Here is a 26,427-nt window from a genome sequence, read left to right as displayed (position 1 = left end):
CCTGTGAACTGCAAGGGTCCCTATCTTATACCTCTCTGATTGTACTTAACCAGATTACATGATGTAATAATATCTGCCCTCTTGGAATTATGTTTAATTATATTTGTGTCCCTATAGCACCCCTGAGACCTGCACATAACATGAACAGAGCCGAGATATTTCAAAGTCATGTGTGTCCATAACAAATAATGTATTTTAAATACAGCTGCCCATAAAGCTAGCCTGTATCCAGGCTCTTTAAGAAGCCAGTTTCTACCTTAGAAATAATCAGAGGAAGTTATTTGTCCAGAAAAGTAATACAGAACCAGTATCCTAGTATTATTACATCATGGCCTCAGTTTCCATAATGCAACCAACTAAACATATTACTTGAAAGTGAAAATAAATATTAGCTCAAATTGTTTAAATATTTTAAATTTTTTTTTAAAAAATGTTACATTCCACTAGGAAATCAGATTTGGAATTACAACACTTTATCTTGCCTCTCTTTTACATTCCTATGTTTGGTCTTTTGCCAGAGCAACAGATGTGTTTTCTTCTTCAGCTTGGTCATTTGGGGAAGAAGAGGAGCTTGAAAATGGTTAAAAAGAAAAGTGCAGGCAGTGTACATGGATCAATGGCTGGGCTGACGAGGTGGGCATTTAGAAATCAATCCAAAGCTTTCGGAAAAGAATTTCAGAGAGTCCTATAAAAGCCTCAGAGGAATATCTAGGCTTTGAGGGTCTAACCATAATTTTAATCATTTCTGCTTCACAAATTGGTCACTCAGCTTTCAAAACATCTTTAAACCCAGTAATAAAAACCGCATTCTCCGTACATATTGACTATGTCAAAGATCCCCCCCACCTCCACCCTAAACCTCTTCACTTTTGTGTATTACTGGTAGTTTTGGGATTTTGGCTTTGTACATATATTTATTCTGTAAGGGTGGGGGTTTTTTTAATTTGGGGGGATTATTTGATTATAAAAATAGTATCAGCTGACTACAGAATATTTGGAAAGTAAAAAATGAGCACAAAATATTGTTGATTCACTTTTAAAATGTCACTGCTATATTTGTCTCAAAACTCAATTTTGTTTACTGAAGTTAAATTGACATTCAACTTACACCAATCTCCAATTTGTAAAGTCTTACTAAAGGTAGAGCCCACGTTCTTCTTCATGGATTTTTTTTTTCTTCTTCTTCTTTATTTTTCTTTTCACATGTATGAGACCAAGCGTACCTGGCTGCTAAAGAGTATAGCAGACAGCTATAGTTAAGAAACAACTCTTTTTTTTTTTTTGGTATTTTTCTGAAGCTGGAAACGGGAAGAGACAGTCAGACAGACTCCCGCATGTGCCCGACCAGGATCCACTTGGCACGCCCACCAGGGGCAACGCTCTGCCCACCAGGGGGCGATGCTCTGCCCCTCCAGGGCGTCGCTCTGTCACGACCAGAGCCACTCTAGCGCCTGGGGCAGAGGCCAAGGAGCCATCCCCAGTGCCCGGGCCATCTTTGCTCCAATGCAGCCTTGGCTGCGGGAGGGGAAGAGAGAGACAGAGAGGAAGGAGGGGGTGGGGGTGGAGAAGCAAATGGGCGCTTCTCCTATGTGCCCTGGCCAGGAATCGAACCCGGGTCCCCGGCACGCCAGGCCGACGCTCTACCGCTGAGCCAACCAGCCAGGGCCAACAACTTTATTTTGAGCAGGGGGAACGACAACACAGCACTTAACAGCTATATTGGATTTCTATAGCTCCCCACTCAATGTTAGTCACCAACAACAAAACTCTTAATTTCAATTATCTACTAGTTTCCTAAGGTTCAGAATATTTCTACCAGAGTACGCTAAAATTTAATGTGAATAAAAATCACCCTCACATACATATACCTTGAATGATACTTTTCTCAGCTATCTGCCAGTTTTTAAGGAATATACAGCACTGGAAAATTGGTATGTGCACACTCACAAAAACAATAATGTTCAGGCCAATTTGTGACATCAAATACAATGCTGAAACATTACATATTTTGAGTATCTCAAACGAGCAGTTGAGGTTACTAATTATAAAATCTTTTTTTCTTAAAGTATATGCTAGTATATTAATATCTTCGTCTGCATGTCCTTTAACAGGTAGTAAAATTCTTGCAGAATAGAAACAGACCAATTAAGATTATGCTGTCCAGGAGGTGCAGAAATGGGGAGATGCTCATCAAACAAAACAAGCATTCAGCTGTAAAGCAAGTGAGTTCCAGAGATCTAATATTATAGTTAAAAATAATGTGCTGTATACTTGGATTTTGCTGAGAACAGATCTCAAGTATTCTCGATACACAAAAATAATGTTAACTATGTGAGGTGATGAGTATTTTAATTAGCCTGGTTATGGTAATTTCACAATGCATATATATCTCAAAATATCACATTGTACATTTTAGATATATATAATTTTATTTGTCAATCATACTTCAGTAAAGCTGGAGAAAAAAAGGACTGTGCTATACAAGCTGTCCAATATGGTAGCCACTAGTCCATATGTGGCTATTGAGCATTTGAAATATAACTAATCCTAAGTGAGATATTATAAATATACAATACACATGGAAATTCAGAGACTTCTTATGAAAAAATGTAAAATACCTCATTTTTTGTTACATATTAAAATGATAATATTTTAGACAGACTGCATAAAAGGAAAATATTATTAAAATTAAGTTCATCTGTTTCTTTTTACTTTTTTAAATCAAGCTACTAGAAAATTTAAAATTACATACGTGGTTCACATCATATTTTTATTGGGGAGCACAAAACTAGGACAATGAAAGAAACAAAGGGGAAAGAGAAAGACAAACACAAAGGGGATAACCTCCCCCTCCCTGGAACCTAGAATAGCCCAGAACCTTTCTACTCTGTGGTCTTAAGAGAAACCCAATCATTCACTGTTACTCAATATACAAAAACTTACATCTTACTACTCTGAACATATAGCTTAAATAAATTCCACTGAACTTTTATAGCTTGATATACACGTTACATGCTTAGCCTAAACCTAAACAGAAAGAAAGAAAAAATATATACCTTATTTTCCAATGGGAGAACTTCCTTCTTACTCAAAAGGAAACATATCTCATGAAACTTTCTGTCCCAAAAAGCTGTTCTTTCCTGTTAAGGACCCAAAAATTCCTACCTGTTTTTCTCTTACAAAAGGGTTGATAATATAAGAAATGTGGCCAAATATAAAGGTGCACTTTAGAAAGGCTTCCACTCAACAAGCAGTATTCTATATTATTACGGCTCTGAGGCCTCTTGTGGAGATTTTTAAAGGGTCACAACAGGTTTAAATTAACCCAATGGAAAGAATCTGGCATTTTAAAAAGGATCTGATGACTCAAAACATTCTTTTGGACTCTCCCAGCCTCTTCACTGAAACGAATTCAGGGGAGTCAGACCAGTTAGTTTTCTTTTAGGCTAGCCCAGGTCAAGCACAAACTTGAAATGTGAACTAAGGATAATTACTCTACGCTCACCTTGTTCACCAGGTGTTTTGTTTGTGTTTGCTGGTTTTTTGTTGTTGTTTGGCTGAGAGTTTGCTTTAATTCTCCATCTGAGTGGAAAGGTCTTTATTAGTAAAATAATAACAGCCAATTCTTCCAGGACAGAAATTACCAAAATCCTTAACAGAACTCAGAAGTTGAGTCTTTATCTATCTAATCCTGACTGCCTCTATCTCTGAGCAAGTAAGAAAAAAGCTAGAAATTCTAATAACCAAGTCCCCAAAGGAAGCAAAAGGCAGCCAGTTACCTGATATACTAAAGACAGACCTAGCATGTAGCTGCAGGAAATGGGGCAGAATTGGTTTAATTAAAGGAATCTCAGATTCATGTAGAGTTGAGTTTCCCAGCCTCAACTCTATTAATATTTTGGGCCAGAAAATTCTTTATTGTGAACAATGTTCTGTAAATTGTAGGATACTTAGCAGCATCCTTGGCCTCTCTAACCCACTAGATGTCAGGAGTAACCTCTTCCCTAACCTCTCCACCAAAGTTGTGGTAGCCAAAAAGGTCTCCAGACATTGCCAAGTGTCTCTTGGAGGACAAAAGCACCCCTAGTTGAGAATCACTGATACAAAGCAAAAGCTGAAAAGGTTCACCGCAGCAGCCAAATCAAATGCATTTGACTCTACATCCAGGGTGGCAAGTTGCACTCAAGTGGTTGGCCCTACACAGGTGGTAAGAAGTATTTCTGACAGTTTCTGATAATACTACCAAACATGAAAGGTAATGATATAATAAAGTATTCTAGGGATATGAATCAGCCAAGCAAGGTTCACATGTCACAGAGTATTTCAAATATGGTGAAAGTGAGACTTCCTGCCTTAGTAATTAATTTAGTTTGCAAACATCTTTCTTTATCAGATTAACCAATAAAGATGGTCAACTATTCAGAAGACATATACTTCAACTTCTAAACTCACATTTGTTTGTGTTTTTTTACAGTTTTAAAATAAAAAGGTACTACTTTCTGAACTACATAAATAGGAAAAATTAACAGGCCTGAGAAACACTCAGGGACCGTGGGAAAACAGGTATTCTAAGAAACGCTTGGCAGGAATGTAAATTGCTACTTGTAAAGCAATTTGGCAGCATCTACCACTTTTCACTTTTTCACTCAAAATTCCACTTCTAGGAATCTATCCTACAGTTATAGTCACCTATGCACAGGAGAGACACGTAGTAAGCAGTTCCCACAGCACTGTTTACAACAGCAGTGAATTGGAAATACCACAAATGTTATCAATAAGGACACTGTTTAAAGAAATTACTGTATATTCACATCTTGGAAGCCTGTCCAGCCATTTCAGGCATCACAAACACTCAACAAGCAGCTGTTTTTTTCCCCCATTGATTTGAGAGAAAGAGAGAAAGCATCAACATCAACTCACTGTTCCATTTAGTTGTGTACTCACTGACTGCTTTTTTAAAGTGCCCTGACCCAAAATCGAACCCGTGGCTTTGGTGTGCCAGGATAACACGTTATCCACTGAGTCACCAGCCAGGGCCTGCCTAGCCATTTTAAGAAATGCAACAAAGTGACAAACTTTTAAGTGGTAAATAAATGCATACATATGCATATATATAAAAAGTGGTTAATAAATGCATATATATATATGTATTTATTTACATATACATATATATATAGAGAGAGAGAGAGTAGGGTCCCATTTTTAAAAAAATAAACATGTATATACATAGGTTGATGTAGACAAAGAAAAAGGAATATACACCAATCTGTTTTCATTTCTTCAGCAAGTATTTTTTTAAGCCATTAACAATAATTTTCAAGAAACATTTAAAATTAGACTTGGGCTGTCTTTATTTTTCTAACTTAAGGCTTAAAAACTTTCTTTTGCAAATGTCACTTTTCCTATAAATCAAGCTTTGTGGATAATTCTTGTGTCACACATTGGGGTTCACCACTTGTCCACCAACATTACACTGACAATGCTGAACCTTCAAGCAAGTTATATAAGGCGAAAACAACTTCAAAGAGTTAGAAACTTCACTCGACTACCCCCTTGAGCCATAACCAATTACCAACTAAGAAGGTATCCAGAGAAGTAGTTTAATTTAATAGAATGTTCATTTTAATAAATGCTTAAGCAGAATCTGTTCATATGCAATCAAATTTAAATAATTTTAATTTCCTCTCCTACCTAAATCCTGAATGAATAGCCAAAGAATCAAACGTCTGAAAGACTGACAGACCTGACAATTAATAAAAATTAAAATCCCAATTCCAGATTTTAAATAGCAAACTATTTCATCTGGGTGCACAGTGAAAAAGGCACTTGTCCCAGAAAATTTTCTGGTTCCAAAATAAACGAACAGACACACTTCAAAACAAAATGTCAGGCACTCACCATAATAGCTGTGGCCTTTAAACCACCAGAGCATCCCTCTTTCTGCCCTGGCTCTAGACAGTTTAACTACTTCTAAATGGAACGCTCTAAATTGCTAAAAAATAAACTATATCTATTGCTTCCTGCTTAAGTTTTCCCATTTATCTGTGGCATTTTAACCTGATTCAGGCACTTATCACAAATATACAATCCCCATATGATACCATTTCTAAACATTTTACATAGAGCTGCACATAAATATTTGAGTGTGATAGTATTTCCTTCCCTTTGAAAGAACAATATGACAAAATAACCTTGCATGTCTTCATTCAATTAGAACCTTGGATGTGAAGACTGGCTCCATGGGATTTTATATAACTTGGCTCCACCTCTAAAGGCCATAAACCCTTTCTTTCTTGACCAGCACCATCTCTGGATAAACCACACCTCTTCCCCCTCCAAAAGTAGCTTACAGTATACAGGCTAAGTAACTGGGTATAAGCATATGAACTTATTCAAAGTTTACCCAGAAACTGGAAAGTAAGTCAGTGATCACTGTAAGCTGTCACAGAACACTGCTCCTTTCATGGCCGGAAACACACTCATCTTAGTGGCATCACCTGGTATCACTTCTTCATTGTCAGGGGGGTTTTGTTTTGTTTTTGTCATAAATATCAAGAAATCTCATTTTCTTAATTGCCCTAGAAGATAATACATCTGAGGAACTTTTGGCAATACTAAATTCAAGTTCTATAATTTGTTGTATTTTTGGCACAATGCCAATTTAGTCAACAAAATCATCTTATCAGAAATGAGGTTATTACCTTTTCCTTATAAATTAGATAGCTTTAATATTAAAAATCAGCCATGTTTTTTCGCCTGACCAGGCAGTGGCACAGTGGATAGAGCATTGAACTGGGTTGTGGAGGACCCAGGTTTGAAACCCTGAGGTCACCAGCTTGAGTGTGGACTCATCTGGTTTGAGCAAGGCTCACCAGCTTGAGCCCAGGGTCACTGTCTTGAGCATGGATGGGGTTACTCTGTCTGCTGTAGCCCTAAGGTCAAGGCACATATGAGAAAGCAATCAATGAACACCTAGGGTGCAGCAACAAGGAGTTGATGCTTCTCATCTCTCTCTTACTGTCTGTCTGTCCCTTTCTGTCCCTCTGTCTCTGTCACAGAAAAAAAAAACTTCCTGGTGAACTTCCAGGAAATGTTTACTGACTCCATCTCCATCAACCTAATCAGGAAAAAACTGAAGAAACTCCTTTGCTATCCATGTACAAAAAAGGAGGGAAAAAAAATCTCCAAGGAACTCATAAAGCAGGGGTCGGGAACCCTTTTGGCTGAGAGAGCCATGAATGCCACATATTTTAAAATATAATTCCATGAGAGCCATACAACGACCCGTGTACATTAAGCATTATCCAATAAAAATTTGGTGTTGTCCCGGAGGACAGCTGTGATTGGCTCCAGCCACCCACAACCATGAACATGAGTGGTAGGAAATGAATGGATTGTAATACATGAGAATGTTTTATATTTTTAACGTCATTTTTTTATTAAAAATTTGTCTGTGAGCCAGATGCAGCCATCAAAAGAGCCACGTCTGGCTCACGAGCCATAGGTTCCCGACCCCTATAAAGCATTCTCAATCAACTACTCTTCAAAAGAACAGCAGGGAATAAATTTTTTTTTTAATCAGCCATGTTTTGAGGGGTTTTCTTGAATGTTTCTCATTGTGTCTTGAGACCCAATACTCTAAATCCTTTAAAGAGACAAACATATGTTATTTATTAAATGAAAACACAAAGTTTGTTTAAATTTCTTAAGTTTAACTGAAAATAGAAACTACTTAATACACACATACCGTACTTCTAAACACATGCATATCAGTTGGATACTGTGATCATTTCACTAACTTCTTGACATGGTTTTAAAGAATAATGTTTTCCAAGCTTCAGATATATAAATTTGGGAGGTTTTAATGTACTCTTGAATCTGTATGGCCTGTGGTGGCGCAGTGGATAGAGCATTGACCTGGAACGCTGAGGTCGCCAGCTCAAAAAGGCACAAACAAGAAGCAAGCAATAAACAACTAAAGTGAAGCAACTAAGATTTGCTACTTCTCACTACCCCACACCCCACTCCCCTCTCTGTAAAATAAATAAATAAAATCTTGAAAAATTAGATAAAATAAAGTATTCTTGGATCTTTATATGCTAGTAACTGTATCACTGATATCATTAAAAAAATACATGACAGCCTGACCAGGTGGTGGCACAGTGGCTAGAGCATCGGACTGGGATGCCAAGGACCCAGGTTCAAGACCCCAAGGTCGCCAGCTTGAGCGCGAGCTCATCTGGTTTGAGCAAAGCTCACCAGCTTGGACCCAAGGTCGCTGGCTCGAGCAAGGGGTCACTCGGTCTGCTGAAGGCCCACTGTCAAGGCACATATGAGAAAGCAATCAATGAACAACTACGGTGTTGCAACGAAGAACTGATGATTGATGCTTCTCATCTCTCTCCGTTCCTGTCTGTCTGTCCCTATCTATCCTTCTCTCTGACTCTCTATCTGTAAAAAAAATAAATTAAAAAAAATACATGACAAATGATTTTTATGAATTCAGTACACGATTTTAAATAAATCTGGGCTTTAGTTATCATAAACACATATATATTTGAAAAACACTTCTATATTTATGCCCGAGGCCTATTATTTATTTAGTCTACAGTTTAGAGATTCATATAGATGACTGACCTCTTACAATAACTTCATATACATCTCCAGCTTTTGGAGCCCACATTTAGGAACCACTGGCAAAGAACATGAAATATAAAACTGCCTAGTTACAAAAAGAACGGCTCTTTAAATATGTGAAATCTTAGATGAAAATTTGTGTCTGATACCAATCTGTTTTTCCCTTATAAAAGTAAAATTCCAGATTTAAAATCAAAATTAGGCACAAAAATCATTTATATACAAAAATGTATTTCATAGGCAATGTTTAAGAAATGAAGTTACTCTAAAAAAAGGCTGGGGACACACCAGAACAGAGAACATACGAACTTCCATTTCTACCACCACAGAGAAGGCTGGTTTTAGTCCTGAGCTCCACTGCCCAGCCGCAGGCACAGGAACTAAAACCTTTTAAGATTTTGAAGGTATTACAGGTCGGAGCTGCCGGCAAAAGAGATGACTACATGCAGCAGAAATGCAAAAATAGCAATCATAAAATAGCCACCTCATTGTGGAACTAGAAGGGGCGGGGTAGGAATGATATGAAAAAAGAGCAGTAAAATCACAAATTTATAGATTTCTCTTCCATATCTTTCCCTTGCTAATGCACAGAGAATTAATTGATCAACGTTTGGTAGTATTCTATTTGTTGTTATGAGAAACAAACCAAATACTTTTTGCTCTGGGTCAGCCCCAAGAGACCATATATTCTGGTCTCACTGTCTCATTTTACAGATGAGGAAACTGCAGCCCAAAGAACATAAGTGGCATTCTCCAGACCTTGTTCAGCTGACTGGAAGCAAGAACTTCTGGTTCCTAGCTCAGCATCTCCAGTGTCTTATCTAGTATTTCACAATCCCACTCATGTGTCCTATCAAGATTTGATTCCCATTTATATTGAAAATTATTTTAACAATGATAACGATTTCAAACAGATATTTCTCACGCTTCATTCCACTATCCTACAGATCACTTAAACTGAACCTCAGAATTTTCCCATCTATGAAGGTGGTGGCGGTACATGTTTTGGGCACTGTGAATCATTCTTGTAGGAACACATCTCCTCTTTGACCTTGGAAGTCTATGAGAAATGTGTTCTAAAAACTTAGCTTCAAGCCCTGGCCGGATGGCTCAGTGGTAGAGCATCGGCCTGGCATGCAGGAGTCCCGGGTTCGATTCCAGGCCAGGGCACACAGGAGAAGCGCCCATCTGCTTCTCCACCCCTCCCCCTCTCCTTCCTGTCTGTCTCTCTCTTCCCCGCCCACAGCCAAGGTTCCATTGGAGCAAAGTTGGCCTGGGCGCTGAGGATGGCTCCGTGGCCTCTGTCTCAGGCGCTAGAATGGCTCTGGTTGCAACACAGCAACACCCCAGATGGGGAGAGCATCTCCCCCTGGTGGGCATGCTGGGTGGATCCCGGTCGGGCACATGCGGGAGTCTGTCTGACTGCCTCCCCGTTTCCAGCTTCAGAAAAATACAAAAAAACACAACAAAACAAAACAAAAAAAAACTTAGCTTCAGCCCTGGCCAAGACCGCTCAGTTGGTCAGAGCATCATCCCGAAGCACAGAGGGCAGCAGTTCGATCCCGGTCAGGACACAGACAGAAACAGATCAATATTCCTATCTCTTCCTACCTCTCTGTTTCTCTTCCTCTCTTTAAAATCAATTTTTTAAAAAAAAATAGTTTCAAATGCAACATTCAAGAACCAAACTTACTCTGGTGAAAGTACAACTTGAGTTTCAGAATCCAATGCCCTAGATTTACTTTAAATCAGATGGGTGTACCATCTCTCATTCAAATAAATACACCAAGCTGCCAAATGAAGATGTGTAATTGCACTGCCAAATGGTGCCTTTCTTCACCAACTAAGTCTTTACGATAGAAATATATACTTTACAAAGACTAAATTCTAAACTCAGGACTTAGGAGTTCAGAATTCACACAATATTCAAACTGACTTGAATAATTTTTACATACTTAAAAAGTTAGCTGTTCTATGTCAACATAGAAACAATAAATACCAATATGGAAAACTACAAAATAAATTCATTAGAAATATGACAGATCCTAGCATAATAACACAGCTAAATTTATAGAGTACTTATTGGAAACAGATACAGTTTAAGTGCTTTCCACACATTAACTTATTTAATTCTTACAAGCCCATATATAGATACTATTATTATCCCCCACGTCATAAACTAGGAAACCAAGGCAGACACAAATTAAAGGGCAAATCACGGTCACACTCTTACAAGGAAAGAGAGAGGATTTAAACCCAGGCAGGGTAGCTCCAGAGGCTGCAAAGAAAATACTAACAAGATACAGAGTTGTTAGAAATTATACTGAAATGTGCAGACTAGGCAAATCCAGCGAGACAAAAAGCAGATTAGTGATAGCCAGGGGCTGGGGGGAGGGGTAGTGAGAGAAACGGGAGTGACTATGAATGGGTATGGGGTTTCTTTTTAGGTGATAAAAATGTTCTAAAGTTAGACTATGGACATGGTTACATAAACCTGTGAATATACTAACAACTAATAAATTGTACCTTTTAAATAGATGAACTGCATGGTAAGCAAAGTATATCTCAATAAAGCTATTTTTTAAAAAGATAGTGGTGAGATATATTCAGAACTGAACCACACTCGGGGGAAAAATGGAGATGATGGTTATATATAAACTGCTAATATTAGGGGAAGCAGTTTGAAGTCTATGACTATTTTTGCAACTTTAAGCCTACAATTATTTTTTAAGTTTTTTTTTTCTTTTAAAGTAACCATAAATGCAACATGAGGGTACTACTGGCTTTAGAGGCAGGAAGTGCTGGCCCTGCCTCTAACCATCTGAAGTTTCCCTTGCGTTCTCAGGGTGATAATACTCATTCTCCTCACTCCCTCACTTGTCATGAGGACCAATGAAACATGATGTAATGAAAACACTTCTAAGATAATCAAATATTATTCATAGGAAGGATAAATGTTACCAGGTTGAGATTTTATTAAACCAAAATTAGCAGTAGACTATCATAAAATTATCAGAAGGTACTTGAAAGCTCGTGAAATACCATAATAGTAATAATAATAAATAGCTAATTCTTAGAGAGCACTCACTGTATGCCATAATGCTCGTAGCACCAATTTGTTTGCTTACTTAATTCTCACTGCAACCTTATAAAATAAATACTGTTATTATTAGCCCCATTGGAGAAAAACTGCGACTGAGACACTTGCCAAAGGGCACGCTGCTAAGTGGCTAAGCTGTGTAGTATGAACTTACACAGTCTGACTCCAGAGTCCTGATCTTAAATCCCCTTTAGATACTGCTCCTAAACATGATTTTTTTTTTTCTGAGAGCTATTCATTCACCACTCATCCCACTTATCTGATGCATTCGCATAGGCCCTATACAAGGCAAAGAAGATACACAGTCATGGCCCTTAGGGAGCTTACCTTGTAGTGAGGACACCATGCAAATAAACCACAAATACCATTGTGCGAAGGGTGCTATAAGAGTGCTGGGGATGCTGTGAGCAGACAGAGGAGGGGCACCTCCCTGAGGTCAGGGAAGTCACAGGCCTCCTACAGGTGACACCTGAGCTCCACCTTGCTGGAGCAGTAAAAGTTCACCAAGAAGAAAAGGAGAAGGAAGAAGAAAACCAAATAATAGCAGGATGACCATGGAGCAAGAACTAGAAACAGCAGAGATACATCCAGAGCACAGACAGAAGAATGAGTACTGAACAGGAGGAAGAACACGGTCTGCACTGAAATGAGAGAGAACATAATTGGATACATAAAAGACAAGAGATGGGACAGGAAGTTGAGGAAGTTCAAGATGATTCATGCCTGTTGGTCATCACAAAGAGGCATGTTCATGGTAGGGCGTGGACAGGAAGTGGGGAATGAAACAGGGTGGGCAGGAAGTGGAAAATAAAGTAGGGTGAGAAACTGGTTATCACATTTATCCATCAAATTAATCTTTTGTGTTTAGGTTTAGACCCATTTTATAAATGAGTTAACTAACTCAAAGGGGTCAGGATCTCCCTACAGGTAAGACACAGGTATAAAGCATCAAATCTCCAAAGCCTGTTCTCTCCCACTACACCATACCCCTTCCATGAACACAAAGAATCTGTACTGGCACTAGCCAGCAGGGACTTGGATTCTTTCTGCCCAGAAGACTGGAAAGATAAAGAATTAGAGAAATGTGAACATCATATATCATTACTCAGAGAAACTGTACATGTACAATCTCTACCCCCAAACTACAAGAAAAAATGTGCTGACTCAGTTTTCAATATTTAAAAAAAAAAAAAAAAAAAGAGTCAGTCTGACCTGTGGTGGTGCAGTGGATAAAGCGTCAACCTAGAATATTGAAGTCGCTGGTTCGGAACCCTGGGCTTGCCTGGTCAAAGCACACATAACAAGTAAGCAATGAACAACTAAAGCGAAGCAACTATGAATTGGTACTTCTCACCACCCAGCCTTCACTCTATGTAAAGTCATTAAAATAAAATAAGTCAGTGTTTCCCAAAATGGAGACAAAAGAGTATTGAGGCAGAAGCATATACTACTACCTAATATTCTAGGCAAATACTGCTTTATATTCTTTACATTTCAGTGTTGCGATTGAACGAGCACTGATCGGACTAGATGTATTGCTGATTAAATAAACTAATAACTCAAGTTGACTTGACAAAAAGGCAAATTAATATAAATTATCCATAGTGATGACTGTTAAAACTTTTACCAGACTAGTTAACAAAACTGGAATAAGATAGAATTAACTCCTTCCAAAAATTTTTTTACTTCCAAATAAATTCAGAATTATTTTCAAGACCATGAACCCATACAAACATAGCTACTGTCACCACCACCCCACCACCCCACTCCGGGGCAGGGGGGTGGGGGGAGCTTGAAGAATTCACACCAAAACGTCTGAAATGGTGATCATCTCTGGAGCTGAGTGTAAAGATGACCTTTACCTCCTTCCGTTATATTTGTTTTTATTTTCTACAATAATACATACGTATATGATTTGTAACTCTAAAAAAGTTCTCTTTTCTCTTTTTTAGAAAAAGACCAAAAACACATATGAACAACTTGTATCTTTTTTTCTTTTTTTTTTTTTTTGGCAACACTCAGAAAAAATTCAAGGCTTCTAACTAAAATCCTTACATCAAAATCTCCTTTAGCCTGACCAGGTGGTAGCGCAGTGGATAGAACGTCGGACTGGGATGCGGAGGACCCAAGTTTGAAACCCCGAGGTCGCCAGCTTGAGCACAGGCTCATCTGGTTTGAGCAAAGCTCACCAGCTTGGACCCAAGGTCGCTGGTTTGAGCAAGGAGTTACTCGGTCTGCTGAAGGCCCGCGGTCAAGGCACATCTGAGAAAGCAATCAATGAACAACTAAGGTGTCACAACGAAAAACTCATGATTGCCTGACCTGTGGTGGCGCAGTGGATGGAGCGTTGACCTGGAATGCTGAGGTTGCCGGTTCAAAACCCTGGGCTTGCCTGGTCAAGGCACATATGGGAGTTGAGGCTTCCTGCTCCTCCCCCCTTCTCTCTCTCTCTCTCTCAATCTCTCTCTCTCTCCTCTAAAATGAATAAATAAAAATTTAAAAAAAAAAAAAGAAAAAGAAAAACTCATGATTGATGGTTCTCATCTCTCTCCATTCCTGTGTGTCTGTTCCTATCTATCCCTCTCTCTGACTCTGTCTCTGTAAAAAAAAAAAAATCTCCTTTAATAACAGTATATTCCATAAGACAACATTCAATCAATATATTTTAACGACTTAAAATATTACTTGTCACAAACTTATTAAATTATAATATAAATGAAGCACTGGTAGAAAAGAACTCTAAAAATAATTTTTTTTAAATATTCATCAATTAATACTGTGGCTAGCTATCCTTAAGTCATTTCTATTAGTATAGTATTTTTTTAAATAAATGATAAAATAGTACCACCACATTTCTCTATGTATAAAATTGATTTTGAAAATATGAGAAGAAATAAATTGAATATAAATAGCTACTGGGTACTATGGAGAACACAAAAACCTAAATTATTCCTACTTCCAATGCACTTAAAACCTTATTGAGAAAAAAGGATTATTTTCTACATTAAAAGACAGAGGGCCAGGCCCTGGTCAGTTGGCTCAGTGATAAAGCATTGACCCAGCATGTGAATGTCAATTCGATTCCCAGTCAGAGCACAGAGAAGTGACTATCTGCTTCTCCACCCCTCCCCCTCCCCCTTCTCTCTCTCTTAATTTCTATCTCTCTCTCTCTTTCCCTCCCACAGCCATGGCTCAATTGATTTGAGCATGTTGGCCCCTGGATGCTGAAGATGGCTCCATGGAGCCTCCACCTCAGGGGCTAATAATAGCTCAGTTGCAAGCATGGCCCCAGATGGGCAGAGCATTTGCCCCAGCCAAGGGTTGCCAGGTGGGTCCTGGTCAGGTGTATATGGAAGTCTGTCTGTCTCACCTCCTCTCACTTGGAAAAAGAAGATGGAAATAAAGAGAGAGAGGGCCAGCACATAACATTATGCAGTGTACAACCTGTGAAGCCATACATGGGAGCCCTTCAAGGTAAGGCAGGCCAATATATGGCAATGGTCCAAAGAGCAATATGGACCATAAATTAAGAATTATATATTCCATACACCACAAAAGCCCAACAGGGACAGTGTATGAGTAAAACCAGCTCAATGAAAATAAGGTAGCAGCATAAATGTAAAATTAAACAACAAATGAACATGTCCAGAAATAAGGATTAACAGGAATGGGTGAGACCTGCGAACTATAAAGTAAAAATACTGGTAATTAGCTCTCAAGTTATCATGAGAGAATAATGGGCTAGTTTGTTAGAAATTAAATTTTTCGGAGTAGCTCCTAATACTGATGAGTCTTTTAAAAACTATCACATATACAGAGGCGTAAACTCTAGAGGAATGTACCCCTCTCAGGAAGCCCATCCCTTGAGCTGATCCCTAAGGCGACAAGACATTCATTTCCATCTTGGGGGGAATGAATAGAGCATAGGCACTGAGACCATTCAAGAACACAGGGTGTGGGGCAGCAGGCTGGGAACAGGCCAGATGGCTTGTGTTGGGGAATGCTAAGAAAAGAGGTTAGAAAGAAACATTGTGAAGCTTCCAATTCAATGTCCCGTCTGTGCTCACAGCATCCAAACCATCTGGCCAGCACATCCCCAGGTGAGATCTACGGATCAGACCACTGGGGAGTACAGATGAGAATCAACAACTTGACCAATTCCACCATTGATTCTTATGCACACTGAAGTTTGAAAACAAGTAACTGGAGCAAGGAGGTAACAATGAAAGTAGTAAGGGCAAAAACCAGTACATTCACAACATATTTTAAACACTGGAAGGGAAACAACTGTTTTAAAAGACGTTCCTTTTTTTTTTTAAGATTTTATTTACTGATTTTTACTAAGCAGGGGAAGAAGGGGCAATGAGAAGTATCAACTCATAGTTGCTTCACTTTAGTTTTCATTGCTTGCTTATCGTATATGCCTTGACCAGGCAAGCCCAGGACTTCGAAATGGTGACCTCCGAGTTCCAGGTCGACACTCTATCCACTGAGCTATCGCAGGCCAGGCAAAAAAGATGTTCTGCTTTAATACTCCCTACTACTATCTTTCCCAAAAATGTTTTATTTTTTATTTTAGAGAAAGAGAGGAAGGAGGGGGAAGAGAAAGAAAGAAAGAGAAACATTAATTTGTTATTCCACTTATTTATGCATTCACTGGTTGCTTCTGGAAGAAATCTTATGGCATTATTTGAATTTTGTAATCTGGTAACTCCAAAGAAGTTTCCAAAGATACCAAAGGCAGTTTTACACCTCTAAGGTTAAAAAGACAAACTCAGACCTGACCACGTGGTAACACAGTGGATAGAGCATTGACCTGGGATGCTAAGGACCCCAGGTTTGTAACTCCAAGAACACCAGCTTAAGCAGAGGCTCACCAGCTTAGCACAGGGTTGCCGGCTTGAGCATGGGATCATAGACATGACCCCATGGTTGCTGGCTTGAGCCTAAAGGTCACTATCTTAAGCAAGCAGTCACTGGCTCAGCTGGAGTCCCCACCACCCTAGTCAAGGCACATATGAGAAAGCCATCACTGAACAACTAAAGTGCTGCAACTATGAGTTGATGCTTCTCATCTCTCTCCCTTCCTGTCTAGCTGTCCCTGTCTCTCTATCTGTCTCTCTCTCAATTAAAATAAAAAATATAAACTCAGTAGTAACTACTTTAAAAATGAGGAAATCCACATAAACAGTGGGTATTACAGAATAGTACTAATAAAAATCCGTTCACATGCTCAACTCTCTGCCATTCACTCTGTTCTCCACCCTCCTTTCCTACACTTAAAGACCAGGCAAGGAAAGTTGTGTTCTCAGACCCAGCCTGTCTCCAGTCTCTGTCAAAATTTGGACTGCAACCTGAAGATACTTTTTTCTAAGTCTTCAACTCCTCATGAGCTCTGCACACTCTACAATCCTAAATCTAATTCACGAAAGCCAAGTACACCACAATCTAGACCAGACACATCCCCTCTTTCACTTCAGACTTCTCCAGAGAAATCCATCCATTCACAGGCAACATTTACTGACCACCTCATACTATACACGTGCCAGAAACTCAGCTGGGAACATAGTGGACATAGCATCTGCCTCCCTAGGTATACTGGGTGAGAGAGAAAGATACTACAAATATATTACAAAACAGTGTGGGCATAATATAATAGATATAAAAATGTACACACTCTAGGAATCCAAGAGAGGAAATAATAACTTGGTACAAAAAGCTTGGCAAGGCTTTCAAGAAAAGATAATGTTTCTTTCATTCGTTCATTCATTCATTTAACAAATTATTTATTGAACATGCACTACATGCCAGGCACCTACCCAAACATAACAATGAACATTGGCCTTAGATTCTGAAATGCTATATAGGGAGTTTACTACATAAAGAGTAGGCATGGGGGAAGCACTTATCCACAAAAAAAAAAAAAAGACATGCAGAGTAATGAAGCAGGCAAAGGGTATGACAAATTAAGATGAAGGTAACATATTCCAGAGGTTTAGACATTGGTGAGATATTCAGCATGTCTAGAGAAGACATTGCCAAACAAATAGAGCAGGCCAGCTTGTGGTAGAGCTTTAAATGCCAAACTTAAGTGTTTAGAGTTTATCCTTGTGGACGATGGGAAACTGATGAACATTTGTGAAAAGGGAAGTGACATCATCAGCTTGGATTTTTAGATCTCTTTGCGGAAGATGGACTGGTGTAGGCAGGACAAACAGTCAGTGACTTGCCATTATCAACCAGTTCATCAGTGACAAAACTGACTCAAACCCTGGTTCTCTTGTTCCTAGCTCAAAATTCTGCAAAATAGCTAGGGATTAAAAAAAACAGTAAGAAAAGGACAGGCAATAAAAGAAAAAAGGATAAACAGAATTGTATTAAGATCAAAAACTTTTCTGCTTTAAAGGACACTATCAAGAAAGTGAAAAGACAACCCACTGAATGGGAGAAAATATTTATAAACCATACATCTGATAAGACACTTGTACTCAGAATACAACTCGCCTGACCAGGCGGTGGCGCAGTGGATAGAGCATCAACCTGGGATGCTGAGGTCCCAGGTTTGAAACCCCAATGTTGCCAGCTTGAGCATGGGCTCATCCAGCTTGAGTACAGGTCGCCAACTTGAGCACAGGATCACAGACATAACACCATGGTCGTTGGCTTGAGCAAGAGGTCACTGGATTGGCTGGAGACCCCTACCCTGTCAAGACACGTATGAAAAAGCAATCACTGAACAACTGAAGTGATGCAACTATGACTTGATGCTTCTCATCTCTCTCCCTTCCTGTCTATCCCTGTCTCTCTCTTGCTTAAAAAAAGAAAAAGGAATATAAAAAGAACTCTTAAAACTCAACAAAAAGACAATCTAAAAATAGGCAAATGATCTGAATAGACATTTCTCCAAAGAAGATACACAAATGGCCAATAAGCACATGCAAAGATGTTCAATACCATGAGCCATCAGAGAAAGGCACAAATCACACCCAATCAATTGGTTATAATCAAAAAGACAAAAAAGTAACAAGTGCTGGCAAGAATGTAGAGAAATTGAATCCTTTATACATCTCTAGTGAAAAAGCAAAATGGTGTAGCTGCTTTGGAAGACAGTTTGGCAATTCCTCATAAAGTTAAATGTAGAGTACTGCGGCCCAGCAATTCCATTCCTAAAGTATTTAACCAAGGAAACTTAGAATATGCACATACAGAAGAAAAAAAAAGTAGCATTATTCATAATGATGAAAAAGTAGAAACAACCCAAATGTTCATCAAATAATGAATGGATAAATAAAATGTGTTACAATGGAATATTATTCAACCATGAAAAGGAATGAAGCACTGATAAATGCCACGACACTGATGAACCTTGAAAACATTACAGAAAGTGAAAGAAGTCACAAAGGACCACATATTGTATGATTCCAATGGCATAAAAGTTCCAGAAAGGCAAATCTTTAGAGACAGAAAGTAGATTAACGGTTGCTTAGGGCAAAAGGTGGCAGAGGTGAGAGCAGAGAAATGAGGAATGACCCATATTGGGTAGTTTCTTTTAGAAGGAACCAAATGTTCTAAAATTAGCGATAATGGTTGCACAACTGTGAATATACTAAACAATGAGCTGAATACTATAAATGAGACAACTAAATGGTATATAAATTATATCTCAATACACTGTTTAAAAAAAGCAGTAAGAAAGAAACTGGATATTTTAGGCCACAGTACAAGAAAGAAAAGATGGGGAAGTGAGCACTAAAGGTCTGGCAACTAAAGAGCTTTCAGAAACTACCAGAATGGCCTGACCAGGCGGTGGCGCAGTGGATAGAGCGTTAGACTGGGAGGCGGAGGACCCAGGTTCAAGACCCTGAGGTCGCCAGCTTGAGTGCAGGCTCATCTGGTTTAAGGAAAGCTCACCAGCTTGGACCCAAGGTCGCTGGCTCGAGCAAGGGGTCACTCGATCTGCTAAAGGCCCATGGTCAAGGCACGTCAATGAACAACTAAGGTGTCGCAACAAAAAACTGATGATTGATGCTTCTGATCTCTCTCCATTCCTGTGTGTCTGTCCCTATTTATCCCTCTCTCTGACTCTCTTTCTGTCACTGTAAAAAAAAAAAACCCAAAATTATCAGAATGTCTTACAGAAAGGATCTGGGCCTACAATGCCAGAAGAAGAGCAATGAGGGGCCCTATCTATCTGCCTGGCTGCCCGCTGTGTATAGGAAGCCACTTCTAAAGCCCTCTGTCCTGGCAGTCCAAATGCCCTACTTGGTACTAGACTGAACCAAGGAAAGCAGCATAAGTGCCATCCAGAAGACACACGATAAACATGACACAACTCTTCAGAGCCATTAACTTTAATAAAAACATCAATTTTTAGACTAACAAGAAGATATTATGAAATTTTAAAAAAAGAAGTAAAAAAGACTTCAATGGAACTCCAGGACTTTGCCTGACCAGGTGGTGGCGCTGACAGAGCATCAGGGATGCAGAGGACACAGGTTCAAAACCCCAAGGTCGCAGGCTTGAGCACAGTGTCGCTTGGCTTGAGCATGGGATCATAGACATGACTTCATGGTCGCTGGCTTGAGCCCAATGTTGCTGGCTTGAAGCCCAAGGTCGCTGGCTTGAGCCCAAGGTCGCTGGCTTGAGCAAGGGGTTACTGGCTCAGCTGGAGGCCCTCCGTCCATTAAGTAAGGCATGTATGAGAAGCAATCAATGAACAACTAAGGTGCCACAACTACGAGTTGATGCTCCTCATCTCTCTCCCTTACTGCTTGTCTGGCAATCTGTCTGTCTCTCCCTCTGTCAAAAAAGAAATTGATTAAAAAAAAAAAAAAAGAAATTGATTCCTTCAACTCTTTGAATTTTCCTTCAAATCCTGGGTCAAATAACTGCTACAGAGACCTTTCTGCTAAAACTCTTAGCTTATTCTGTAGGTCTGCTGTGAACTGTAAATATTCCCACACAGATCATTATGCCCCAGTTATATCTTAGTCTGTCACATGCACTATAATTTAAAAATCATACAATTGCTCTTCTTTTAAAATTGAGTGTAGCGAGAGAAAGGCTGAGAAAGCAAGAAAAACATCAATTTGTTGCTCCACTTATTTTTGCATTCATTGGTTGATTCATATATATGCCCTGACGGTAGATCGAACCCGCAACCTTGGCATATCAGGATGACGTTCTAACCTAGACACCCAGCCAGAACTGCCCTTATTTTTAAAAATTCTGTGATCCAGAGGTTTCACTAAGCCAAAATGCCCTTCCTACTGCTCATTCCCATCCCATCTTATTATTCCAAATTAGAGGTTTGACTATATGTTACAAACACATACATGCAAAAGGTTAACTCTTGTGGAGTGACAGAATTCAGACTCAGAGTCTCAGAAGCAGCTATAAGAAAGTCATTTGAGAGACAAATTATACTTGAAGGACAGCACTCTAAGCCTGGGTTAGCTAAAGCTCAGAGGAAGCTGGCCCAGTGGGGCCTGAGAAATACAGGACACAGATCTAAAAGAAAAAGAAAAAAAAAAGAGGATCAGGGGACTGAAGTAATTTCAAGAGTACAAGGAGAAAGTAGTAACACCAAAACTACCTGAGCTTCTAGCCAATTACCTGAGCTTTTTGCCACTCTCTGCAAAAGCACATGCATATGAATATGTATGCATTTTTGTAAACCATCAGCATATAATGGAATGATTATATTTCTAAATCCAAAAAGATAGGCATTTAAAAAGAAAATGGTCCAACTATCATCAGCTTAAAATTTCTTAAATGTTTTTAAGAGGAACCAGATGAACTCTGCATTCATTATCACTAGTCCAGCTAGCTGAGCATCAGGCAAGGGGAAGCGACAGGCTGCCTCTAACCCAGAAATGATGAGACACAGGCCTTACCAGCTCTAGGAAAGAGCCTCCTCTAAAACCAGGTGATGAATTTCACTTAACAGTTACTCCACTGAGGCTTAAGGAACATCTACCCTGCACCAGGCACTGTTCTAGCAACTAGGGATAAACCCTCAAAGTCGCTGTCCTCATGGAGTTTACAGTCTAACTGGAGAAGACAAAATAAACAAGTGTCAGGTGGTGATAAGTGGTATGGAGTAAAATAGAACAAACCAGCAACTGGTAGGAATGAACACTATTTTATGTAGGGATATCAGTGAAGACCTCTCTCAGAAGATGAAATAGAGAGACTTAGAAGAAGTGGAGGGAGCCATGCTGAATATCTGACAAGAAAACAGCAAAGGCAAAGCCCTGAGGCAGGAGCACATTTCATATATTTGAGAAACAGCAAGGACGGAAGTGCAGCTGGAACAGGATGTGTTAGCAGGAGAGTGATATGAGGTGAGAGAAAGGGCCACATCAAGTAAAGTCTTATAGCCTCAGGAAGGATTTTACACTTTATTGTGAATGAGATCAGAAGCCATTGGAAGGTTCTGAACAGAGAAGGGACAAGATCTGACCATTTTTAAAAGTTTGCTCTGGCAACTGCATATTGATTGAACAGGAGGCGAGGGTGGCGGCAGGGAACCTGTTAGGAGCAATTACAATATAATAGTGGTTTGGACTAGGAGGTAGCAGAAGAGGTAGTGAGAAGTGGTTGGATTCTAGATACATTTCAAAATAGAGATAATATCCATTGAACCGATTCTTGGGAGTCCTCAGAATATTTGTGGCAAATTGAAAAATGGCCACAAATCCTTTCCCTCCTTGTATCCCCGCCACTGCAGTATAATTTTAGAGCCCCTCTAACAAAGAGGTGGAATCTTTCTCCACCCTCAAAATTTCAGCTGGCCTTGAAATGTGCTTTGATCAGTGGGAAAATAGCAAACATAACATAAGCAGAGATTTGAAAAGTACTTAAGCATTTGCACTTGCCCTCTCTCGCTGTTCTCAAGAACCCCACCTCTGAGACTAACCTGCTGGATGGTAAGACATACACAGCCCAAACCCCTCTGTAGCCACAGCCACCACATACATGAAAGAGACTGTCAACTGCCAGCTGACTGCCTGTGCAGGAGTAAGCCCAGAGGGGCTCAGGACCCTCACACAGCTGAAACCAGCCTAAAGTGTTCAACCACAGAAAGGTGAACTAAATAAATGGCTGTTGTATTTAAGCCACCAAGTTTTAGAGTGGTTTCTTAAGCAGCAAAAGCTGATTTCAGTATCTTTTTATCCCTCAAATCGAATGCTAAGCATTAAGCTCTCTTGGTTTCTTTAAAGGCATTATACCGAAACAAATTTCAATTCTAAAGTAAATTGATAGAGAATGGGCATGATGTTGCTGAGCTGATTAGAAAAGGAGAGAGCACAAGTCACAAATTACAATGCAGCTCATTAAAGTATGGTATGACAGCGACGGAGCTGAGTTCTTTATGCAATGAAATATTAAGATAAGGATCTCAGAAAACAGGGAGAATAAATGATTTCACACCAATAGAAATTCTCTTTTCAATGCCCCACATACCTTTTCAGCAAATTACTAAGTATTTACCCTCCTATTGAACATTTAAAATAATGCTTTTTTAAGGTGATCGAGATAGAAGAGCAATTAAAGCTCTTTCCTTATAGAAGAAACCAATTACATTAGAGATCACAAGCTGGGCTTCTCTTCCTTGGCTGATAAGACAGATGGGTAGATGGGCAGACGGATGGGTGGATAAAAGGACAAACATACACACACCAAATAACACCTTATAATCCTGACTGCTAGTTTGGTTATTTTTAGAATAAGCATTTATGCTATATGGAAAAACTCATATATTTCCTCACGTTACAATTAATTATACAAAGGTTTAAGTATGATGATCAGCAATGAATGTTCAGTGGATCGTTTTTTGTTTTTTTTTGTTTTTTTTGTTTGTTTGTTTGTTTTTTTGTATTTTTCTGAAGCTGGAAACGGGGAGAGACAGTCAGACTCCCGCATGCGCCCGACCGGGATCCACCCGGCAAGCCCACCAGGGGCGACACTCTGCCCACCAGGGGGCGATGCTCTGCCCCTCCGTGGCATCGCTCTGCCGCGACCAGAGCCACTCTAGCACCTGGGGCAGAGGCCAAGGAGCCATCCCCAGCTCCAGGCCATCTTTGCTCCAATGGAGCCTTGGCTGCGGGAGGGGAAGATAGAGACAGAGAGGAAGGAGGGGGTGGGGGTGGAGAAGCAAATGGGCGCTTCTCCTGTGTGCCCTGGCCGGGAATCGAACCCGGTTCCCCCGCATGCCAGGCCGACGCTCTACCGCTGAGCCAACCAGCCAGGGCCCAGTGGATCGTTTTATTCCCAGTAGTTTTCTTACTTTCTATTAGTTTGGAAAACAGACACATGACTATCCGTCTGTTTTACACTCAATGCTTTTTTCAATGTCAAGGTAGAAAGTAAAACCCTCCCTTCCTATTCCCCACAGATAACCACTGTTCACAGCTTTTTTGTATCTCCTTCTAGACTATTTCTCTCTTAAAACTTATGTTTGACACTACAATTTTAAAAACTTTAACATTTATAATTCTTTCCAGCTATCCTATAAATTAAGTAGAATCCTCTCTGTATTTGTGTTGTTATCAGAGCTTTCCAAACTCTAAAAAACTCTAACAATATTTATTATATGCTGACTGGCTGGATTTATGAAACAGCTCATCTATTATCACAAAAAAAGAAAAAACAACTAAACAACAATGAATGACTCCAGTCTCCTTCAAAAAAAAGGAAACCCAAGTATCTAATGGATGGAGAAAAATTACCTTTTTTGGAACTGAAACAGAAATTGTTTGGATGGTTCAATGAAAGCACTCACTACAGTTTATGGGCCTAAGTTTATATTTGACATGTGGAATGAATTTTAGAGAAGAAGAAAAAAATTCCTGGAGACAGATCCTGATTATCTATGTTTCTGAGGATACAATCACCAAAGAAAGGCCCCCTAGGGTCATGTACTGGTCTATTCAGAATATACATTGCATCTCCTTCAAGTACAAAGGACAAGGACAGATAGTTTTATCATTATGTAGAGCAAAATGAAGAGCCCCGGAAACAGGTTTTTAGTAAAAGAAAATCCTCCCAAATACTGTACACAGATTTTCAAAAACATGAACCACTGTGTTTCTCCTGTCACTTAGAAATTTAGCAAACCACATAAAATCTTTGCACCTCTTAATTACACTCAATAATGAAGGGATAGAAACTTGAATAATCTAAAATTCACTTCCTCCTGAGTATTAAAAATGTACGAACTGGGGGGGGGGGAGGGCCCTCCTACAACAGTAATCAGAAACTTTTCCTTTTTAATTACGACTGCCTAAGGCCCGAATTAAAATGAGCTTTTTAAATATCCTAAACACACAATAAACAAAAGTAAAGACAGGCTGGGTGAAGAGAAAATTCCATCTAAGAGGAAAGAGAAACTACACAGAGGAGCAGGGTAGTAACTGTGAGAGCATTCATCTTTCATTAATCATGACCAGCCAGAACCAGTGCTGCTGAGCTGACAGAAATCCCTATAAGGAACCGGGGGCCGGTCCAGAAAGAAAGGGCTAGAAAATTACACTCTCCCACAGCTCACTCCTCCACTCACACTCTACCCACAAATCTGCCCAGAGGAAACCGTGCAGAGGCAATGCTTTTCAGGTCCTGGGTTCTTTGAAAAGTTTTCTATGGTGTATTCCAAGGAGAGCAGCAAACTGTCAGGTTAGTACCAGCAGCAATTCTTGTGACTCAGCAAATCTCTGTCTGCTCTAAACCCAAGATGTGACTGGAAACTGAGTTGTTTTTGTTGTCAAGGCTGCTACTTGAAATTCATTTAATGTTTGTTACACTATTTCTGCTCTTCAAAGCTGATCAAATAAATACTATCTAATAAAGACCCACTAGGCCTGACCTGTGGTGGTGCAGTGGATAAAGCGTCGACCTGGAAATGCTGAGGTCGCCGGTTTGAAACCCTGGGCTTGCCTGATCAAGGCACATATAGGAGTTGATGCTTCCAGCTCCTCCCCCCCTTCTCTCTCTCTGTCTCTCCTCTCTCTCTCTCTGTCTCTCCCTCTCCTCTCTAAAATGAATAAATTTAAAAAAAAATTTTTTTTAAAGACCCCACTAAATTTTGGTATCTGAACAACCACCATATTCATTCATTCATCCATTCATCCATTCATTCATTCATTCATTCATTCAATAAACACTCATTGCATGTCTCCTTCCACACCAGAACACTGCCAGATCTCAATCAGAGCTGAAGTGATGGAGGATAAAACCAGTAAAGGAAACATGTCCAAAGCCTGTCAAAGCACTCTACAATCTTCGATAATTATAAGCTGTTAGATTCATAGTCTATGTTGTGTCCAAAACAGTACCTTTTTGGCTCATCACAGCACACCAAAAACTCTTTCCATTTAAAAAAACTTCCATAAAAGAATATTTAAGATAACCAGAAAAAAAGGAATGAGTAAGAAGTGATTTTTTGAGTCAGCACCATTTTATATACATGAAGAATTCCCTTCCTAGCTGAAAGGATGGTTTCACTCAACAAGTACTCACTGAGCAGTGAAGATGTGCAGGAGGCACTGTCCTAGACAATGGGAACACAATCATGAATGGACATTGTGTTCCCTAACCTCCAAGATGGATATATCAGAACTGTCAATTACCAAGTGCCTACCCTGTATCAGCACTGGTCTAGGCATTTCACATACATCACCTCTCAAACT

General features: G+C 39.5%; 1 protein-coding gene across 5 annotated transcripts in view; it reads right to left on the bottom strand.

The window, feature by feature from the left end:
• The window catches only part of PPP2R5E (protein phosphatase 2 regulatory subunit B'epsilon), a 166,813-nt gene that overhangs the window by 115,246 nt on the left and 25,140 nt on the right, over positions 1–26,427 (bottom strand). The window contains exon 1 of one of the 5 annotated variants that reach the window (XM_066342797.1): positions 12,065–12,347. The exons of the other annotated variants lie outside the window; for them this stretch is intronic. Coding sequence (XP_066198894.1) covers positions 12,065–12,083 — 19 coding nt within the window. The 5' untranslated portion in view covers positions 12,084–12,347. Of the gene's footprint in view, positions 1–12,064; positions 12,348–26,427 lie in introns of those variants that run through there. 5 annotated transcript variants of the gene reach the window in all.

Source organism: Saccopteryx leptura, chromosome 6 (assembly GCF_036850995.1).
Source record: "Saccopteryx leptura isolate mSacLep1 chromosome 6, mSacLep1_pri_phased_curated, whole genome shotgun sequence".
Classification (NCBI taxonomy): Eukaryota; Metazoa; Chordata; class Mammalia; order Chiroptera; family Emballonuridae; genus Saccopteryx; species Saccopteryx leptura.
The sequence above is the reverse complement of the archived record's forward strand: the minus strand, read 5'-3'. Positions and strand labels throughout refer to the sequence as shown.